We start from the raw sequence: 22,977 nt of genomic DNA on the forward strand, positions 1-22,977 counted from the left end.
GCTGTTTACTAGGTTATTCTTGTACGAGTAAGTCTAATTTTACTCCTGATATTTGTTTCCATTACTTTAAATGATATTAAAGTAAGACTAATAGCTCTGCAGTTGCTTGCATCTGCTTTATCATCTTTTTTTGAAAATGGGTACTGCATTAAAAGAAAGAACCTGCAATCATATTGTACCTTTCACATCCTCAGAAGGTCTCAAAGCATTTCACAGCCAATGAATTACTTTTGAAGTGCAGTCACTGTTAGTATATAGACAAACACAACAACTATTTTGCGCACAGCAAGATCCCACTAACAGCAATGAGATTTGATTTTTTTTCCACTTCCTGTTTCTTTCTATAATTTAAGACTTTCTTTTGCCCTGTTTTCATTTTGTTGTTTCTTTTCCTGTTGTAGCTCACTCTCACATTCACTCTCTCTTATTCTCCTCCTCCCCTGCTGGCATGTCTCACTGTGACCACTAGATTTCTCTGTTTTCTTTGTAGATTTCGCTCCTGGATTCCAGAAGAAGCATGAATGTCGGAATATTTCTCAAACAGTTTAAAAGGTAGGAAGAAGTCGGGTTTTAATTCTGATAGCTGATGAACACTAACGTCCATCTTAAGCATATTTTTCAAAAATTACTTTCAGTGTGGTGATCAACTATCTGCTTTCCTCACCTTAAGCAGTTTGATTAATGAAAAGGTTTCCTGAAATTCAATTTTCCGACACATTGCACTTGGGTTTTGATGGGAGATGCACTAGACCCTGTAATTTGGCGGTGGTAGTCTTTTGCACTCAATGACCCTTGTTGGAAAGAGAATCAGTCCTCATGAGTGAACTACCCTGGTGTTGCCAGGGTCTATGAGGGCGATTTTGTCAATGGGGGCGTGTTGGAGGCGGGACTGCTGCTTGTCGGGTTTTAGCCCCGCCTCCATCGACTTGTGGCTAACCCACGCTATTTTCCCTTGATTGACCTTGTTAAGCCCAGTGGGCTTAGCAGGCCAATTAAGGGGAAGCCGGTTACAGAGAACATCAGCGTATGATGTTTCATCAGTCAAAAATTTTTGACAGATGAATTGTCATCATTTGACAGCTCTGTGAAGCTGTCAAACACTGACATTCTCTGTTGTTTGACGAGTCCTTGTATTCAAGACTCATCAAACCCCTTTTGTGAGCAGAAATTAGATGGCTGTTGCATCAGAGAATGCTGCAGCCATCTGTCATCTCTGCTGGTGAGATGCGGGAAGTCTCCGGATCCCCAACTGTTGAAGCCTGCAGGAAGAAACAAAGGTAAGTAAACATTTACTATCACTTTCTACTCACCTCACACACTTACCTCTCCACACATGCACCCATCACTTACCTCCACAGCACACTTTTGCACCCCTCCGACCCCCGCAGGCCCACTGCTCGCCTCAGTGACCCTGGCGGGGTTTCCTGACGTCAGGAAACCTGCGCCTCTGCTGGAAAAATGGGGATAATCCTCTGAACTGCCTGTGGCTGTAATCCCCTTCCCGCCTCCAGGAGATGAGACCCGGCGCGGGCCGGCTACCTGCTTCCTGGGAAGAGGGCACGGAGGCGGGCTGGGGGCGGGATGAGAACCTGCCCCCATATTCTGCCATTTTCCCGGCAGTCCCGCCTCCATACCCGCCTCTCCAGGGCTGGCAAAATCCAGCCCTATGTGGTTGCTGTTCTGTAGCTATAAATTTCACCCACTCCTCATCATTTGAGATGGCCAAACTGAGCTTGGGTAGAGACCAACCTCTATCAAGCATGGCTGCTATTTGTTTGACCTATAACCTTTGTCCTTTCTGCCATGGTGAGTCTTATTGGCAGCAATGGATCTGTTGATATAGCTCTTCAGACCTTGGAAGCATGCAACCTCTAGGTTGCAGTCAAGAAGGCGACCTCTTTTTAGAGACATGGGCCACGAAATTCGGGGGTTTAGCACTGGCTGTTAAGGTTGGTTTTGATGAAAAAAATCACGGCTGACTCACTTCCGCCGCCTTCCAGTGGGTCCCACAGCAGCCACCATTTTGGGGACGTTGGTAGCACTGCCGTTACCAGCGCTCACTCCATATATTTAGAAGGGGAAGATTGTGATGTCATTGAGTGTGCAACACTGGCTTGATGCACAATCTGCTATTTTGGACATTGCCACTCCATTTAACGCCCTCTCCTACTCACGACAAGCGTTCAGCAGCAGGAAGGAACCCCCAGCAATGCTATTTAAAGAGATCATCAACAACTTGCAGCTGACAAGCTTTTTGATTTATACTGGCTCTGTCGAAGTTTGTGCAACTGTTTGCAGCTTTCTAGAGTTCTTTAAAGTTGCTGAAGTGACAGGGAGTGTTGCTGCAAGTGGAGAACACCTTAATTCTCATTTAAAGGGTTCTACTCACACCACTTGCTCACAATCATGGGGGCTCTACATGCAGTCCCCCTTGCGCTTGATTACGATAGGGAGATGGAGCGGGGGCAGCGAAGAAGAGGACAAGATGCTCGCAGAGGGAGGAGGAGGAGAGGCAGGAGGGCTCTCAGAGGAGGCCTTACCCATGTAGGGTATTCCGAGAGCACTTCCCCTACCTGCACTTAAGCCAGGATCAGTGTATTAGGAGGCTCCGCTTCACCAAGGAGGTGGTTACAGAACTCTGCCATCTCTTGGGACCAGACCTGCAGCCTCAGAACAAAGCAATGATGGCTCTCCCAATGGCCCTCAAGGTCACTGTGACCTATTGTTCCCCCTAAGCTGCTGGCATGTGCATTTACCTCGAGACTGCCACACACCAGGCATTGCAGGCCACGCAGTCCTGCTGTAGCGGGCTCCAGCGCACAGTCGCTCTTTTCAGTCGTGTCCCACAGGTTCACTTTTTTAGGCCCGCAGGCTTCGGGCTTCGACCCCTACGCACTAGACCATTTCAGCGCCTGCGTGCTGGAACCTGCTACAGTCCTGATCCTGAACCCTGAGGTACTGCCTGTGAACACTGTGATTATCCACACGACCATTTTTGCGGCCTTTTGCACATGCGCATGGTATCCCAGAGCCATGCATTCGCATTACCCAACAGTTGCGGCCTTGCAGTGTCACCACATTTGCTTCAGCTCCGTGGAAGAACTGGATCCATTGGTGGCTGGGGGGAGAAGAGAGGATCGAAAGGGGAGAGAGAAAGACTGGGGGAGAGAGAGAGAGACTAGGGAGAGAGAGAGAGACTATGGAGAGAGAGACTGGGAGAGAGTGAGAGACGGGGGAGAGAGTGGGAGAGATTGGGGGAGAGAGGGAGAGACTGGGGGGGAAAGAGAGAGACTGGGGGGCAGCACGGTGGCATAGTGGTTAGCACTGTTGCCTCACAGCGCCAGGGACCCGGGTTCGAATCCGGCCTCGGGCGACTGTCTGTGTGGAGTTTGCACATTCTCCCCGTGTTTGCGTGGGTTTCCTCCGGGTGCTCCGGTTTCCTCCCACAGTCCAAAGATGTGCGAGTTAGGTTGATTGACTATGATAAATTGACCCTTAGTGTTAGGGGGATTAAATACGTGGGGTTACGGGGATAGGGTGGGATATGTGTTGGTGTAGGGGTTACGGGGATTGGGTGGGATATGTGTCGGTGCAGGCTCGATGGGCCGAAATGGCCTCTATCTGCACTGTGGGGTTTCTGTGATTCTGTGAAAGAGAGAGACCAGGGAAAGAGAGAGACTGGGGAGAGAGAGAGAGACGGGGAGAGAGACTGGGGAGAGAGAGAGAGAGAGAGACGGGGGAGAGACAGAGTGACTGGGGGAGAGAGAGACTGGGGATGGAGAGAGACAGACTGGGGAGGGAGCAAGAGAGAGACTGGGAGAGAGAGAGACTGGGGGAGGGAGAGAAAGAGACTGAGAGGGAGAGGGAGACTGGGGAGAGAGAGAATGGAGAAAGAGAGAGAGACTGGGGAGAGAGAGAGACTGTGGGATGGAGAGGCTGGGGAGAGAGAGACTGGGGGAGAGAGACTGGGGGAGAGAGAGACGGAGAGAGAGACTGGGGGAGAGAGACTGGGGGAGAGAGAGACTGTGGGATGGAGAGGCTGGGAGAGAGAGAGACTGGGGGAGAGAGACTGGGGGGAGAGAGAGACTGGGGGAGAGAGAGACTGGGGGAAAGATAGAGACTGGGGAGGGAGAGAGAGAGAGACAGTCGAGAGAGACTGGGGAGAGAGAGAGAGACTTGGGGGATGAGAGAGAGAGATGGGGAGAGAGAGAGACTGGGGGAGAGAGAGAGAGCCTGGGGGAGAGAGAGAGCCTTGGGGGGGGAGCGAGAGACTGGGGGAGAGGGAGAGAGACGGGGGAGAGAGAGACTGAGGGCAAGTGATTCCCTGTGCTTCTTACAATAGTGGTAAAAAAAAATCTTTAAGATCCACTAATTTAAACGTCTCTTCTAAAACTTGCAGGCAGTTATTGCTCAGGATTACACTAAGGGCACTCAATTAATTGTGAACAGGTTAGTGGAGCTGGTGTCTGATATGAGCACCTTCATTATCACAAAAGCACAAATAGGAAAGCATTGTCAAGAAACGTTTCCCCTAAGAGAGAAAGAATTCTGCTCATTTTTCAACATTGACAGGATTTCAAATATTTTTAAAAATGGGAGGAAAGCTCTCTCCTGAATCGACACTGATTCTCTGCTTCTCCTTTGCAGAGAGAGGCAACAAAACAAAGAGACAGAGAGACATAAAGAGAGAGACAGGGAGAGAGACAGAGACAGGGACAGGGAGAGAGAGGGACAGGGACAGGGAGAGAGACGGGGACAGAGAGAGAGATGGGGACAGAGAGAGAGAGATAGGGACAGATAGAGAGATAGACAGAGACAGAGGGAGAGAGAGACAGAGGGGGAGAGAGCAAGAGACAAGGACAGAGAGATAGAGAGAGAGACAGCAAGTGAGAGTACCTTGGTAAGTTCCAGTTAAATTTTGTCATGTGTTGTTCCCTTTTTGAAAGAGTTTATCAGGGTTATTTAAACCATGTTATGAGAGAGGGGAAAAGATTTGTGCCCCCGTTTGTACCTCAGAGTCTGTGAGAGACAAAGGGAACGGCAGCAGAACAAGAGGAAACAACTTCTCCAAAACTGATCCCAACTCATCGCCAAGGCTGGAGATAGATAACCTCACTGCCTTCTTAGGAAGTTTAACCATTTTATTCACTTTCTTATTTGAGCTCCGTTTGGAATTAGAGTTTATTTTATTATTTTTTGTTGTATGTTTAATGACAGCATTGAAGAGGGAAGGAAAAACTTGGAGCAACTTCTTCTGTCAAAGCTGCAGTGAGACTTGAAAGATTTTTAATGAACTTTTCACAAAAAATTAGTGTTAAAAACACTTTTTTTCCCCTCTAAGTTTTGATTTTGGAAGAAACAAGCAAAAATCAATTTTCCTCTCATCTAAACAAGTTTCAACCAGGTCTTGAAGTCCAAATGCTTTTAAAGAGGCTCTGAATTGCTTAAAACGTTTTAAAATTGACATTTCTCAGTATTTGATTTTGAACGATCGACTGAAGTGAGTAGCTTTACATAAACATGCAACCATGCTGTTGAGCAGGGAGAGGGCAGGGGAGGATTTGTTGGAGTACACATTACTTTTTATTGACTTAAAAAAAATCATTAAGACATTTAGGAAGAGAACCAAAAAAGGGGAGAAAAACGCAAACCATTTTATTTTGTCTGTCCTATAGTTCGAACAAGAATCAGGAATATTATAAATATAGATTTCCTCTTAAACGTTTAGTGGAGTGTTAATAGAAACAAGAGCTATGTAATGATGTCTAAAAATTGCAGGAAGCTACTTTAGAAGAAACCACTATTTGTTTATTGAGAAAAACACAGAAGATATTTCGATTAAACTGATAATGTACAATTTCGATTTGGTATAAATGTTTGAAATAGAAGATTAAAAATTGAGGGTACAATGAAGTTTGTTTCCTGCTATTTAATTGCAAAATACCTTAAACTGATTCAACACTTTTCGTGATAAGAGCAGAGATTAATATAGTGAAGAATGTTTGAGAGAAAAACATTAGAAGCCAAATTCGTAAATTAATGGAGGAAAAATTCAGTTGTTTGTGCCGCCTGTTAGCGCCTTAAAAGGGCGCTAATGGGGCGCAAAGCAACTAGCGCTCGGGCGCGGCAATATTTGCGCCGCTCGCAAAATTAACTAGATATTTTGCGGCGGCGCTAAACACTACCACCACGATCTCCTGCGCTGGCAGATTGTGACGTCAGTCGAGTGCGCAACGCCCAGGTAGCACCCCGGACTGGATATTGAGTGGCGCCCCCTGCCTTACCGCCTGCCGCTAGCAACGACAGGTTGAGGGGAGCGTTTTGCAGTCAGAAAGGGACTGGGGGAGTGCTATTTAAAGGTGACCGCTTCCTGCCTTTTTTTGTTGGTGACATTTTTGCACCACGCATTCTGAGAGAGAGAGAGAGAGAGACTTTTGGAGAGATTCAACGCTGTGTGAAGGGGTTTTGGGTACTGAGCAGCACTTTGCAGGTTCATTTTGATTTGCCCTTCCTTGCTTTGCCAGTGCTCTGAGGTAGTGCCTCGCTGCTCGGCCTTTGCACCTTAAGACAGGTGTGAAGCGCCTGATTTAGCGCTCCAATCACCTCCAGGGGCGATAAAAGCCAAGTTTGCCGTCGGAGGCGATAATTAGCGCCAGGCGCTAAACTTTGCGCACGGCCGATAATGGCGCCCCAAATGGGGCGATACTGAATTTTTCCCCCAACATCTTTACGTCACCATATTAGTAAACATTTCCAAGTCAGTCTAATTGGTTCCCCTGTCCTGGAAGAAAGATGAATGTTTATTTCTGTTAAATCATAGCTTTTCTTGCTTTTCGTTTTTAATTCGATGATGCAAATTGTGTATGTGTTTTTCTGCACTTGTGAATAAGTGCTGCATTTCTGACGTGTTACATGGTGGGTGTGCTGGTTCAAGAAGACAACGTTTATTAATGGAAGTGATTGAAGTTGAAAATACAGATACCTGTTTTTGTTCAGTTCTTTTTAATACTGTGAACTAAAGAACTACAGCACTTTATATTTGTTGGTTGTCTGGTTGCATTGTGATTAATATTCTAATCACTTATGTGGATGTACAGCATGTCAGCATCATAGGAAAGCTGCTGCCCCTGCTGCTTGTGCAGCCATTGCTATAGTGACATGAGGGATGGGCTAATACATTGAAAACTTTAAAATTAATACTAATTGCACAAAATGATATACCTCTTTCAGCTCACCTTGAGCTTTTGGATTGTTTGTCGATGCAGAACGTGTAACTGAGTGACATTAATGCATTATTATGCAGTTCTTTTATATCCCAGTCATTTCTGACAAGTTTATTTTTAAATAGAGTCTGTACATGACGAGCTAAAAGCTTTTAATTAATTCTACCATAAGCAAACTTGCAGAATGGGCATGTAAATGACAAATACATTTCAATATAGATAAGTGTGAGATGGTGCATTTGGTAGGAGGAATAAGGAGGCTACCTACTCCTTGGAAAATAAGAATCTAAATGGGGTAGAGGTGCAAAGGGATCTGGGGTATAGCTTCACAAATCATTAAAAGTAGCAACGCAGGCTAAAAAAAGACATAAAATTGCAAATAAAGCACTGGGTTTCATTTCTAGAGGAATAGAATTCAAAAGCAGAGAAGTTATGTTGAACCTGTATCGAACCTTGTCTGATTGTCTCATGATTTGAGATGGTGGGGTGGCAATATGGCATTACTGTATATATGCTTTTAAGTGGTTGCTGTTGTTGTTGTAAATGTTGTTGTTGTAAAAGTTGGCCACGGATGAAAAGGTCGCACTCAAAGGAGTTCATGGCCCTCTCAGTACAAAAGAATTTAGAGGGAACATTGCCGTGACCCACAATTTTTTCCCAACAGGATCCTTCCAGTCTGGAGCAGGCGACATAGCTAACATCTCCCAGTTCACTGTCCATCACTGCATCTGGGAAGTCACAGAGGCTCTGTACTCCAGGAGAAGGACCCACTCCCGCCCGGTGACTCATCACGTGTAGATCCCGCCTCTATACTACCCTCTAAAGTATGTGCAGTGCCATGCTCTGAGCTCGTGTCTGCGAGTGTCAGGTGCATTGCCGATGTGTTGTCTTCTTCTCCTCCATCACTCTCTTCCACAGCTTCAGGGACAGGCTGGCCAGTTTGCAGTTCTTGCGTATCTGAAAGCAGAAAGGCACAAGTGTCGGGTTGTGGTGAGGGGAGGGGGGAAGCAAGATAACCATGCATACACCATTCGCAGCTTGTAAGTGAGAAGAAATTGTGGGATGAGGGGGAATTGGGATGTGAGAAGGATTAGGTATGAGCATACTGTCATCATCAGCAATGCTTTCCACTTCTCTGCTCGCCACAGACTCTATTACAGCCCCTCCAATTATGTCCAGCACTGCTTCCTCCGGGTCAGTCAGGTTGTCAAGCCTTGCTTGGGCACCTCCTGTCTGCTGTTGCTCTCTCCGGTTGTGTGCCACCCTGGCCTGCAAGAGAAAGGGAAGTGTGTCAGTGAGTGTGGTGCAATGTGTTTGGGTGATGTTTCTGCCATGGTTGAACAGCTGGCAGTGTGTGCAAGGTGTGAGATGTGGGTGCGAGTGTTGCAGCAGTGGTAGACGAGTGAGGGTGAAGTGGAGCTATCATTGTGAGGTATGAATGGTGATAGGTAGAGATTGTTGGTAGGTGAGTGATGGGGGTGTGGTACATTGAGCAGTGTGCAAGGCTTCTGGTGCAGATGATGGGATATGGCATTTGCTGAAGCCTTCACTCACCTTGACCAGTCATGTGAGGTCATTAAACTTTTTGCAGCACTGGTTCCAGGTCCTGGGGACAACACTCGTTGTAGTGACGGACTGAGTGATCTCCTCCCAGATGCTTCTTGTGGTCAATCTTGAAGGCCTCTTGCCCCCATGCAGGTATAGGACATCCCAGCATCGTTGGACCCCCAGGACCAAGGTCTTCAGTGCTACATCAGAAAAACGTTTTGTCCTTTCTCTTAGGTGTTGCGCCATGTCTTCCTTTCATCTGACAATGAGGTGCTTCTGCATCAAAGCACCTCCCGTTTAACTAGTGGAGGGAGCCTAGGCCAAACTTTATTGGTCAGTAGACTGCACCCGATATTGTCCCCCACCCCCGCCACCGTTGAGCACTAAGCCAATCAGCAGCGCATTTAGCACTGAGATCAGCGCTGCAACCATTATAATGAGCAGGCAGCACAAATCTTGCATGTTTCCTGCACCACTTAGAACGGGCGCAGGCAAATAGTGTTGGGCAGTGCCCCCGCCCGTTTTCGCGCCTTATCTAATTGCTAGGCTATGGTATCTGAGCTAATGCCTTCATAAAAAAATGAATGATCCCATTGGTAATATTATCTTATTCTTCTCATGTTTTAATAGTCTTCATCCAACTCTTCAGATTACCACTTAAACCAGCCATAAAAAAGTGAAGATGGTTTCCTTCCTCCCTCTCAAAAGATCTGAGTCCATATAGCCATATTTTGGAGGACATTTAGCTAACTGGCAATAATTCAGTAATCTCAAGAATGCGACCTGCTCTAAGAATAACTTAAGAACTGGTGTGAGGATGGCTTGAATGAAAGACGACTTTTTAGTCCATCAAGCCTATTCCCTCATACAGACAATCAGATGGGTAGACATCAAATCGACTGCATTTAACTGAGAATTCCAAACAGGGATGACTATAGTAAAACTGATTAAGATACAAGTAAGCTGGGATTTGGAAACATCAGTTGAGGCACCTTAAGCAGATGGTAAATCTGGAAATCAGTGAACAGGAGGACGTATACAATTTGTACTGTCATGGAATTTAATGTGACACATTCAATCTCACGGAGAGAAATTGCCAATCACAAGTGTAAGCTCTGTGAAATTTCTTCCTGACCCCTAATTGTAATCAATCCAATTTTTCAAACTATATTATTCAGTTCTGATCAGTTACATTTCACAAATAACACATTCATCATCCCAGCACGGCTCACCATAATGTTCATTAGTGTATTTCAGTGCAGCACTGAGGGAATATTATTGTCTTTCAGATGAGACATTAAACTGAGACCCCCTCTGTCTGCTCAAGTGGGCTTAGAAGATTCTGACTCTATTTGAAGAAGAGCAGGGCAACTGCTGGTATCCTGGCCGATGTTTGCCCCTCAACCAATACCACCAGAAACAGATAAACTGGTCATTTATCTCGTTGCAGTTTGTGGGATGTCTGCTATTTGGCTGCTGCATTTGCCTATAAAGCAACTCTTCAAAAGTAATTAATTGGCTGTGAAACATTTTGTGATATCCTGAGGACATGAAAGGCACTATATAAACGCAAGTTTTTTTTCTTTCTTTGATAAGCTCAACGTGACCGTGTACTGTGTACCAGGATAATAGGGGAGGGTTGTTACTATATATACTGGAATTACGCAGTTTGTGAAGATGTTGAGAATACTGGTGAGGAAGACAATGTTGACGAGAAGGACAATAGTCCTATTGATTCTGGTACAAATTATTCTAATCCATCCACTCCAGATTTATGATCTGGGTCAGCATGAATTGAGCCCGCAGCAAAATGTGACACTAGAATCAGTTTCTGAAATCCCACAAGGTGGGTTTGCCACTGTTTATAGTGATGTGTAAAGTATGATTGAACATGCTCATAATCTGACTGTGTATGATAATTGTGGAATATTCATCCAACAGGGTACAGTTCGGTTCTCCTGGCACTTCAAAGCTGGCCGAGTTCTGCGATCTGCTTAAGTTGCCAAACAGTATTTTCCCCAATCCTAGCTTGCTGGTATCTTAATCAGTTTTGCATTAGTCACCCCTGTTTTGTACAACTCCTGGTTGGAAGAGGCTGGTTTGAAGTCCACCCGGCTTGTTGCCTGTGAAATAAGTTGAGCATCAATGTAATAAATGAACTCTCAGAGCATTTGGAGACACCAACCGTTGATACTGTGTCCTGCAATTATCGTGGACTAACCAATCCACAAGGTTTTTACAAATTAGTCATGCTACTAAATTGAAAATATCAATACGCTCTCTTAAACTTTTTAACCGAGGAGATTTTATCCCTGTAGAGGTGAAATCTCTGATTTCCAGAAAATAAAACAAAACTTCAAAAATATCTCCTTTGGTGATCCATTGGAAACTTGTTACTATAGAAATGTAATAGATCACCTCTTTGGAGGAGATAATAGCTGCTTTAGTATGTGGAGAAAAAGATTGAATGCAGTTGCTTAGAAACGGTTAATATTTTGGGTGTGACCATTTCTCCGTACAAAGGGATACATTTGAAAAAAAAAATCTTTACAAATGCTGACAGTGGTACTGTGTATTTCCAGCATTATCCAATTTTTTGTTTTAAATTTCCATCATGTGCTGGATATTTTCATTTTGTTTGATTATAATAATGTGGTTTAGGGTACTAGATTTGACTAACTGTGCCAACTGGCTACCAATAAGAGGAAATAAAATTTTCTTGAGCCTGAACAAAAATGTAAATTTATTTCATTAGTAAGGACATCATTTGCTGGAGGTTTCAAGAATGAAGGTTTGAATAATTAAGAAGGGACTAAAAACTAGAATAACCAAGTGAAGCTTTTCTAGATCCCAGTCTGGTGCCAGTTGTGCCACTGAAACAGATCAAGAGAATTGGGCCGAAAATCCTTTTCCTAACACTATTTCTTAAATCTACTGCAGCCATCACTGTGTAAATAACATGGTACTGAGTTTGATCAATTTTTCCCTCCCAAGATCGGTGCAGGAGATTGTGGAAGATATTAAACAAGGAACTGCTGAAGGATATGGGGCTGAAGAATTGACTAAGCTGCTGAAACTACTGCCAGAAGCTGAAGAGGTAAATTCGTCAGTTATGAGGACTATCTTAAGATGAAAGTCTCTTGAATGTGGTTTAGAGCTTGCAGAAAGCTAAAGTAAAATCTATTTCCCCCAGCCTGTGTGCTTCACTTGCAATGATTTCTCTCAGCACCTTGCAGCAATTGTGATTCTTCACCTACTGTGCTTTAGGCCAACCAAAATATAACCACAGCAGCTTAGCCTTTATTCAAATTTACTGCAGAATTATTAAAAGAACAAAAAGTAGATCCCCTCCCCCCTTGTACATTGGATGTTTTATTCTACACCGTTTGATTTCACTTAGTGTTCTGGAAATACTGAATTGTTCAGTTTCATTTTTTAATCCTCTTGTTGTCCATAGCAGTTGATTGGTTAAACCCTTGTCATCTGATTGTGATTAGCATAGATGGAGAATTCAATAAGAAACCATTCCTGTGGCATTGAACTTCTGGTTTTCAGGATAACCATGTGTTAACATTGTGATTGATATTTGCCAAAAATGTTTTACTCTTTTGATGGTGATTCCACACCACCTTCATCAGCTTCCTTCAGATCGCACACCTTCAGTGCTCATAGCCTTCATTCCTCTTACAATTGTTAAAAAACTAAAGCCTAGAAATGATTTTTGTTGTTATTAGCATAAAATCTCTTGGTGTATTCGGATCATATCAGAGGTGTTATCCTATTCAAAATAAATACTAATAATGCCAACAGTAATTTTTAGACTTAAATCATGATTTTTTCCATGACATTTGATGGGGCAATGATCTTTCAATTCTCTGAAGACACTTTATTCATGTCTTTCACAAGTACAACCAACAGCTACCACTTCTCACTTTTAATGTCTCCACCCTTACTTCTTCTTCAATTACTGACATTCTTCACTTTATTGTCTCCTCTGATCTCAAATGGAACTCACACATTTTCTCTATTGTTAAAGCTACTTCAAAGAGCTTGGTTTAATTGTTCTTGCCAAACATTTTTTCCACTGAACTGCTCTATAAAGCCCAAGTGTGGCTGAGACTTCAATACTGCTCTCACATTTGGGGAGGATATTCCAGCACTCCTCTTCAATTCATGAACAGGATGCAAGAAAAAAAACTTCTGGTTTGATAGGTGATGCCTCTCTCACCTCTAACTTTACTTCTCTCTCCCTCCCTCCCTCTCTCTCTCTCTCTCTCTCTCTCTCTATCTCTTTCTCTGTTGAAATCTTTTTGTCTTTCTCTTTTTTATCAGTACTATATCATGGTCACTGCTTCCCATTCTTCCCTTGTTTCTGTTAAACCCCTAATGTACTGTCCTCCACGCTCTCGCTCCCTTTATTCTCACAGTATTAAAATCAAGACTCATCTCACTGTCTCTGCCTGTAACTCATTCTTTCCCACGACCTCAAAACTGTGGAACTCTAACTCTTCCAGTCTTCCCTTCCCCCTACTCAGGCTTAGTACTACCGAATTACTACTTCTTGATTTACCTCGACTTCTCTTATCAACCCTGCTGTATCCTACAGAATAGATATTGGCGCATCACCTTCATTTCTCAATAAAAATAATGCAGATGGCACTGATTTCAAAACATATGTAATGTTAACTCACTATGATCCATGAATTGAAAACAATGTCATCCCTCAGTTGTGACCTTCAAATGGTATTTTACTTCAGAAGAAATAAGTGTCATATTTACCACAACTCTCAAGTGAGATGCTACAGCCAGGTCACTTCGGATTGGAAAAGAAAATAGCCAACAAATAAGAGAACCTAATGATATTCTGCAAAAATTCTTATTTTTGATTTGTCCCAGGGAACATATCAGGCTGCATGCATACAATAAAACTTGAACACAAGGATACTAAGTTTTTAAAAGCAATATAATTAAACATCTTGTGATGAGTGGGCATTCATCAATTTCAAAGGTGACACATATGAAAGTGCGGTCTCAAAGGCAATACATCTCCAAACATCGTACATTCTTCGGGCAAAGAAATTGTGATTGGCTCAGATAACCACTTATCTATTAAATTACCAACCAAATATCTGATTACATAGGATTACATAGGATATACAGCACAGAAACAGGCCATTCGGCCCAACCAGTCTATGCCAGTGTTTATGCTCCAGTCGAGCCTCCTCCCGTCTTTCCTCATCTAACTCTGTCAGCATAACCCTCTATTCCCTTCTCCCTCATATGCTTATCTAACCGCCCCTTAAATGCATCTATATTATTCGGTTCAACCACTCCCTCTGGTAGCGAGTTCCACATTCTCACCACTCTCTGGGTAAAGAAGTTTTTTCTGAATTCCCTATTTGATATTTTGGTGACTATCTTATATTGATGGCCTTTAGTTTTGCTCTTACCCACAAGTGATTAACTAATGTGAACAACTCAAAATTATTGATGCGGAACAAGTAACCAGCAGAAAACCTACCAAACAAATCCATTCACAAACCAGCAAATACCAGAAAAAGCAACCACTTAAATAAATTCCTTATGTTGTTTTCAACTGTCATTTTCTTACTTCACTTGGATACTGCATACAGCTAGAAATAACAGCCTACAAATTCAGCTACGAAGAGCCCATTTTTCAGGCACTAAATGACCTCCTAATCCTCCAATATGGTGGGCAGGAAGCATATGGTCATTATAAGCTGGAAGTGCGCCGTCCACCATATTGGTAAAGGTCAAAAAAATCGGTGTGCAGTGCCCACGCCTGAAACAGACATGCGACCTAACAGGTGGTCCAATATATAACTACCTGAATATGAATCTGGGATGAGTAGAAGGGCTCCTCCCAACCCCACATTCAAAGAACGCAGGACACTGCCAGTCACCGTGCACCCCCACCCCAGCAGTCACCACCTCTTACCATCACCGCCCCCCCACCCCCGCAACCTGCTACCACTACCTCCCTCCTGGCCATTGCTACCACCCCCACCCCCACCCCCAACCACCACTACTTCCCAATCTCGCAGCCCCCGCAGTCGCCCCCTTTCCTGGTACTCATTAATCATATGCCTGAGGGTTGCTGCTGGCCTCACAGCAGTCCAATCTTCCATCCCACTTTGCTGGCTTGATCCCTGCGCCTCTCATGCATCCAAAAATGGCGCGCCCATATCTCTTGGCCATTATAATTTAACACAAAAAAGTTACAGTATTGAAAAAAGACCATTAAACTTATCTATTAAGTTAATTTGATGCTAGAAATACCTGCAAGAAGCTTTCCCCAGATAGGTGAGATTTTGATGCTTGAGTTGGAAATTTCTTCTGGGCATTTATCCTGCAGATATCCAGCTACTGTGGACAAATTCTGTGCACTTGAGAGAAATAAATCATACAAGTTGCAGTTTTATCATTATTCCTGTGGAACTACAAAACTATGGCCGCGATTTTACGAACCTCGGCAGGTCCATGGCGGGCGATGTTGGTGGCGGATCTCGATCCCACTGCTGGCTCCATTCCAGCCTCCGAAATGACTTTCCGATGATTAGGCTTGTTATGCCCGCATAGCGAGTTTCCCGGCCAATTAAAGGAAGCTGGTTTGATGATGTCATTTCCGTCATCAGCCAGTTTCCTTAAAGTGACCATGCCCAAATTTAGCTTGACATTTGTGCTGTCAGTGTTCTACAGCATTGAGATGCTGCAAACACTGACAAACACTGAACAGTGGTGCAGGGCTGCACCCAGGCTCTCCCATGACTCCCTCCATATACTTATGGAGGGAGACACAGCACGCAGGGAGGTCCTCTTCCCTTCCCATAGGTGGAAGAGACCTCCCCAGGACACTAACGCAGCCTGGTTGCACATTGCAGAGTAGGGCATAAGCAGTGATGTTGTCAGAAGGACCTGCTGCAGTGGCGCAAACCTTTCAGTGATCTCAGTAGATCAAGAAACGTTACTGCAAAGCCACACTTAACCTCATCCAGCTGTGCTACTCTTCACATCCCCATCACCCTGCCTTTTCTACCCTACTCCTGCACATCCTTACTCACACCAACTTACCTTGCACCTCCACCCATCCCTCTCTATCTACATTATCACTTCCCCATCTCACTCACCACCCCTCACACTCACCCTCATCCTAGTGCAATCATACCAACTAACAATACACAAGGGTAGGCACTTGGATGTTTTAGCCAATGTTCATGTAAAGTTTCTGTTAATGTGGTGTCAAACATTGAAATCTTTATTTTCAACACTTTGCGTTCTTGGACAGATTTGTGTACACCTTTGGAAGTGGCTTAGTGAGTTGCAGTGACTGGTGAGACATAATGGTATCCCCTGCAATGCTGATGAGTGTGAAAGGAATGGCTTGAGCATTGTTGGGATGCTTTATGTTGTTGATGTGGGGTGGTGCCAACCTGGCGCATCATGTGGCAGCCAGAGTGTACAGCGTCACGTGAAGTAAATCTGGCCATGGTGAGGTCATCCTTGGCCTCCCGGGCAGCAGTGTGGTTGGGTGCTGATGCCCTGTGTCCTGTGCAGCATCAGGTGATTGTTGAGAAGGTTGGTGTTGTTGCTGGTGCTGCTGGTGTGCGTGGTGATGCTGGTGCTGGGGCTGATCGTGGTGGGTTTCTGAGGACCAAGGTGAGAGTTTCAAGGGCACCCATGCTGATGGAATAGATGGCAGATGAAGTAGAGATGACAGAAGCGACCTGTCAATGGTGGGAGAGGTAATGAGGTCAGACTAGTTGGAGACTTGTGTAAAGACTTGCAGCATCCTGAATGTGTAGTGGAAATGCAATTTAGAGAAGTTATTGGTTAAAGGAACATGTCTCAATCAGCTGGGAGCTTTGACTTGACATTTCACACAGAATCACACACAGACCCCACAGTGCAGATAGAGGCCATTTCGGCCCATCGAGCCTGCACCGACACATATCCCACCCGATCCCCATAACCCAACGTATTTAATCCCCCTAACACTAAGGGTCAATTTATCATAGCCAATCAACCTAGCCCGCACATCTTTGGATCAGCTGTCAACTCATTAGCTGATTCAATGGCCACTGACCTCCCACCTCAGCTTCACAGACAAGGTCTAGGCACAGTGGAAAGCCGGTCAAACCCAAAAAGCTGGGAAAAAACCATTGATAAGCCACTAATGATTTTAATTGTCCCCCCCCCCGACCACCCCCCCGGCCACTGCCTGTCGGGTCTGCTCAGTGCTGACAGACCCGACATTAGGAAAGTCCAGTGTACACGTTTTAAAATTTAACAGCTGACCCGCCACCCATCCCGTCCGCTGAACGCTGGCAAAATTCCGGCCTATGAGTGTACTGCGACAACCAAATTTACAAATAACAACTATGGCGTGCCAGCAGCAATAAAAAATAAAAAAGGTTTCCTTTATACAGAATTTCATATAGATTAAGCTATGACATAAAAATTCTGAGTTAATGGCGTTGTTTGGGATTTTTTTTGGGTTGTTCCCCATTCCATCGTGAATAACTACCTGTTCAGATACTGATCACTAGAGACTTGACAATGGGGGAAAAAATCCCTGCATCGTGCTACACCAGTGAGAGCTTCAGTAAGAACAACAGATCCTAAGTGGTAAATGAGGACAGGCAAAAAGTATATTTTATAATCATGAAAATAACTGAGAAAAAGGAGGGATGGGAGAAGAATAAACAAATAAATGAAGTACTTGCACTGTAAGCAAATATTGCAAATCTAATGTGAGACAGGGGAAAAAAATCAACATTTTAAAATGCAAATAATTGGGTTTACGAGGCTTTGGGAAGAGAAGAAAAAAGTTGCTTGCATCATCGGCAAGTTTTGTACAGTTACAGGTGAACAGTATTACAAATATATCTGTGAGGTCTATATTTTTCAGTATCAGTAAGATATGCTCTAATTTTACTTCAATTAGTTAAATGATATAATGCTTCAATAATTTTTTAATGCAATGATGGGTGAAGTGCTGTCACATTTAGACTGCAACAGGAACATAGTAAACATCAAAAACGATATTCAAGGTGCCAGACTATATGTGAGCAATACCACAGTAGATTCACTCGCCTTATTTGAATTTGTTGTACTGTTTCAGGTGAAGCGCCTAAAAATGTTCCAAGGAGACCAGAGTAAACTGTCTGAGGCAGATCTCTTTATGCTACTCCTGGTGAGAGTGCCAAGGTAGGACAATCACATTTTAGCAAATAAACCACTTCACTAATGTTCTTAGATAATCAACTCGCATAAGGACTGTATCTGTTCAAATTCGTGGAATTTATTGGAGCTATCGAGCAGATTGCACTCGGAAGCAGCACACGCAGGGCAGTTTTACACTGAGAGAAGGAGGGCGTACTATATTTACACAGCTATTGTGTAACCACCAGGTCCCATATGGTATATCACTTGCACCCCTCTTGACTTGTGACCTCAGATGTGAGGGCTGCAGGCTCAAACACACATGGCTGATGGCCCACTGTCAGATATGGCTTGACAACCACAAGTGGTATCATCTCCATTTTTTAATGGCCGAAACCTACAACTATGCCAGGATAATACTGAAGGGAAGGAGAATTCTAAGCTCCTTATTTACACAACAGACCACCTCCTCGGAATGCCTCTACCTCCTCTGGCATCATTGTCCTTTCTCCCCCAACCCAACCTCCACTATGCAACACTGTAATTTCTCCCTCACCTCCCACTTAGTCCTTGTTACAGGTTAGGCCTTTTCACATCTTTTCTTAAGCTTATGGTGTTACAACAGTTTCCATATAAACTCTGCTGTATATGGGTTAGCATATTCTAGGTCTAATGATTAACCTGAATTGCAATAAATCACTTTCTAGCAAGTAATTAGGATGCTCACCAGCTTCTCCTGTCACCTCAGAAGGCAGAAAATATTACACCACTGGACCACAATATATAGGCCAAAGTACTGTCCAGATTTATTTACAGTTGAAATAGTACAAAGAAGCAGAAAGGTTGGAAAGATGCTCGTCACAATATAATGAAGCTTACACTGTAGGGCTGAATTATTAGTATCGAATTTCAGAATAAAAAAACAAATCTGGGATTGGGATGACTCGTTTGTTTAGACTGGCATGTCTCACCCCTGACTGACACATCATTTTAACGCCAAAACACAGTTCACACTGAACAAATATTTGCTACGTTTTAAGATCCATGCCTATATGTGGTGGTGGGAGCACAGATGATCCTGCCAATATTAGGATTAATATTTCCATTTGTATCTAATGAAGTAAGCTAGTAGAAGACAACTGGCTCCATATTAGTGTGATGAAAAGAAGCCGATATTGAATTCTTGTAGGATACAGCTTATGCTCCTTTACTCAGTGCACTTAATGAAACACAGACAATAATACAATAATACAATACAAATCGCTTTATTGGCATGATAAGGTACATCTTATGTTGCCAAAGCATCAAAATACATTTATGGTTGAACACATAAACGCGGTTCCATTCATACAGTGTATAAACAGGTACATCCCTGAGTTTACAAACATACATTCGCCTTGTTTATATATACTCTTGTCTTAGTTTACTGGTTGTCCCTCTGTTCATGGCAAGCTGTAACATAGTGTGCCGCCATTGTTACACAGCTTCTCTCCTCCCCCAGTAGGAATGGGAGTTTTTGGTTGTCAGTCAGATTTCTGAATTCAGGGCATATTTGTGAGAATTTTTGGTAGAAATTCTCTCTGATGCCCTGATATTTTCCACAGGCTGTGAGGAAGTGCATCTCTGTCTCAACTACTCCCTGACTGCAGTGAGAGCATATCCTGTCTTCTCTTGGCAGCCTGGTCTGCCTGTATCTGCCTTTTTCGATCGCTAGGCTATGTTCGCTAAGTCTGTACCTTGTCAAGGTTCTTCTCAGTTTGCTATCCTTTACCATGGTCAGGTAATCAGCTATGTTGTATTGTCTGTTTAGGGCCAAGTAGCAATTGAGTTTGCTTTGGGTTTTTGTTGTTTCTGCCCAATATGACAGATATTTTTCCTTTTGCTTTGCGACGATTGTGTTGGGTCGAATTCTTTGTGTTACCCTGTCACTGTCCTGGGACTGGTTATTGTTAGTATTGTTATTAGTTACTTTATTGAGTCCCAGGACTAGTTGACTGAGGGTATTCTTCTTTATGGTCAGCTCTTGGCATTTCAGGGCGTCGTAGTGATAGCATTGGGGGTTGCTCATTTGTAGGTGATTCCAAAATTTGGTGGCTCTTTTTTGGATAGTGATTATTAATGGGTATTGGCCTAGTTCCGCCCTGCATGCGTTGTTTACTGTTTTCCTTTGAGTCCGGAGGATACTTTTACAGAATTCCGCATGTAGGATCTCAATTGGGTGTTTGTCCCATTTTGCAAAATCTTGTTGTGTTAGTGGTCCCCAGACCTCACTGCCATAGAGTACAATTGGTTCAATTACTGATTTGAAAATTTTGAGCCAAATGCTAATTGGGATTTCTATTTGGATTGATTTTTTGATGGCATAGAAAGCCCTTCTTGCTTTCTCTTTCAGTTCATTCACAGCCAGTTTGAAGTTTCCCGTAGAACTGATTTTTAAGCCCAAGTATGTGTAGTGAGTGGTTTGTTCAATTTTGGTTGTTCCTACTGTGAAATTTATTGTGGGTCCATGTTGTTTGGATCTTTGATTTGGATCACAGACACTGAAGGTATGGCCTTATGTCAGTAACATGATAGCACCACTTTAATTAAACTTCTAAAAGCTCCAAAGTTTTCTTATACAAGCTGAGCGTCCCGAATCCGGAATGTTATGGAATCCGTACTCCGGGACGATTGGTGGCAGGGGTCCGGAATCCGTAAAATGTTCCGGAATCCGGACACCCTGAGGGAGGCTTACCAAAAGCAGGAAATAGCGCAATCTGGGCCCAGGCATTTCCGAACTTGGCACATGTTTATGATGTCCGAAGTCCGGAAATATCGCAACCTGTGCTCGGGTGTTTCCGGACTTCGGACATCAGAAACACGTTCTGAAGTCCGGAAGGAAAAACAGAAAACCAGTTTGGCCTTGGTCCCGATGTTGCCGGATTCGGGGCGCTCAATTTGTATTGTCAACGATAGCAAAATACTGCAGATGTTGGAAATCCGAAATAACAACAGAAAATGCTGGAAAAACTCAGCAGGTCAGGCAACATCCGTGGAGAGAAATTTGAGTTGACGTTTCGGGTCGAACCCTTCTTCAAAACTGGAAAGAAAAGAAAATAGATCGAAGGCAGGGCTGCAATCGGACAAAAGAAGTGAAAGAGACAAAAGAAGTAGAAGAGACAATAAAAGGTATTCGAAGCCAAACGAGATGGTAATAGGCTGAGATTAGGTGTGAAGTGTACTGGCAGGGCAAGAGATAGCTGCCAGGTGGGAGAGTGAAACAAAAGGAAAGGGCGGGGGGGATGGAAAGGAGTGGAAAAATTACAAATAAAAAAGTTGGAGGGGGAAATTATGTATATATTGCTGACCCTGGTGTTTGTAGGAACTTTTATTTTGCTGATTCTGATGTTTGGGAATAAATATGGTTTATTTTGCAGTTACTGCTTGCATTTGGAAGCCATGATCCTTAAGGACGAATTTGAGCCACAAATAAAATCGCTTTTGGCATCTATTTGTACATTCACAGAGGCTGCACATGGTAAGATCCTGAAACAGATTTAGGGTATGCATTTCTGTGAATCTGAACACACATGCTGCTACATTCAGATCTCTGTACATTATTACTAACATTGTTTGCTAAATTCAAAACTATTTAATACCTGTAATGTATGTGATAATAATAATAACTTCCGGGAAGTTATGTCATCACTTCCTGTGAACTGTGAACTATGAACTATGAACTGTGTACATACCTCACTTCCTGTCATATGTCACTTCCTGTTGGACTGGTATAAATACTGGTCTGTTCAGTATTGTAAGAGGCTTCTACCAGAGGCATGGTAAAGACCTCTCTTGTATATAGTGTGTTTATAAGTTACTTAAAGCTTACTTTGAAGTTACTTGATGGTAAGACTCCTTTTTCTTACATCAATTTAAGTAACTTAGATATTTACACTCACAAATACTAGACCTTCGGACAAACTCGGAGTTAAGGATCCAGGGAACCACCCATCATGGAGAGAATCCTTAGACCTATTCGTCTGGACTTGGACCCGAATACACCAGCAGCTGGCAGGGTATGGAAGCATTGGTACCGTACTTTTGAAAATTTTCTGGATGAATGTAAAGCGGATGCTCCTGCTAGATTGAGGATACTTATCAATTATGTGACCCCAAAAGTGTTCGAATATGTTGATGAATGGGATAATTACGACGAGGTGATTCGGGCACTTAAGAAACTGTATGCCAAGACCCCAAATGAGGTCTATGCTAGACATCTACTGGCCACAGCCCAACAAGGGCCAGGGGAATCAATTAACGAATTCCTGCAAGAACTTCGCAGGCTCAGCATAGATTGTAACTTTCAGGCAGCCTCAGCTGAGCTGTACCGCGAAGAAATGATTCGTGATGCTTTCATCTGCGGGATTGCCTCTCCATTTATACGCCAGCGTCTACTAGAAAGTAAAACACTTGAGCTACAAAAAGCTTTTGACCTAGCTTGTTCTCTGGATTTGGCAAAGAGAAATGCAGACCTCTATCAGCTGCCCAGATCTCGATCTGCTGCTGTAGCTGCAACCAGACAATTCAAGCAGTCTCAGGTGAACCCTATCATGGGGGAATCTAATTCTGATAAAGAAGAGGAGGATGACCCCACTTTAGCAGCCTCTTGGCAATCTAGGAAGGAATGCTTCTTTTGTGGAGATGCTTTTCACCCTAGGAAAACCTGCCCTGCTCGCAATGCAATCTGCAGTTATTGCAAAAAAAAAGGACACTTTGCTAAAGTTTGCCTATCAAGGGCCTCTACGAGGGCCAATCCAGCTAAGGCCTACCGAACTGCCCCAATTAGGGCCTATCAAGATGCTCCAGCTAGGACCTATCAAGCTTCCTCTCGAGCTCTCTCCCGAAGAAGCACACCGAGAGTTTTAGCCACTCTCTGTGCAACGACACCAATTACAGCTGCTTGCCCACAGAACCTGTCTCATGCAGCCACAAAAATTTCAATTAAAGCACATACCTTAGATGCCTTAATTGACTCAGGAAGTAC

The 22,977-nt window shown here is 43.7% G+C and overlaps 1 protein-coding gene across 1 annotated transcript in view; it reads left to right on the forward strand.

Annotated features, from left to right (window-relative positions):
* The window catches only part of fhdc2 (FH2 domain containing 2), an 89,126-nt gene that overhangs the window by 30,650 nt on the left and 35,499 nt on the right, over positions 1 to 22,977 (forward strand). The window contains exons 3-6 of the mRNA XM_085997961.1: positions 491 to 552; positions 11,766 to 11,868; positions 17,914 to 17,999; positions 21,371 to 21,471. Coding sequence (XP_085854087.1) covers positions 491 to 552; positions 11,766 to 11,868; positions 17,914 to 17,999; positions 21,371 to 21,471 — 352 coding nt within the window. The remainder of the gene's footprint in view (positions 1 to 490; positions 553 to 11,765; positions 11,869 to 17,913; positions 18,000 to 21,370; positions 21,472 to 22,977) is intronic.

This window comes from Somniosus microcephalus, chromosome 1 (genome assembly GCF_052327205.1).
Source record: "Somniosus microcephalus isolate GS21.2 chromosome 1, FLI_Smic_1.0, whole genome shotgun sequence".
Taxonomy (NCBI): Eukaryota; Metazoa; Chordata; class Chondrichthyes; order Squaliformes; family Somniosidae; genus Somniosus; species Somniosus microcephalus.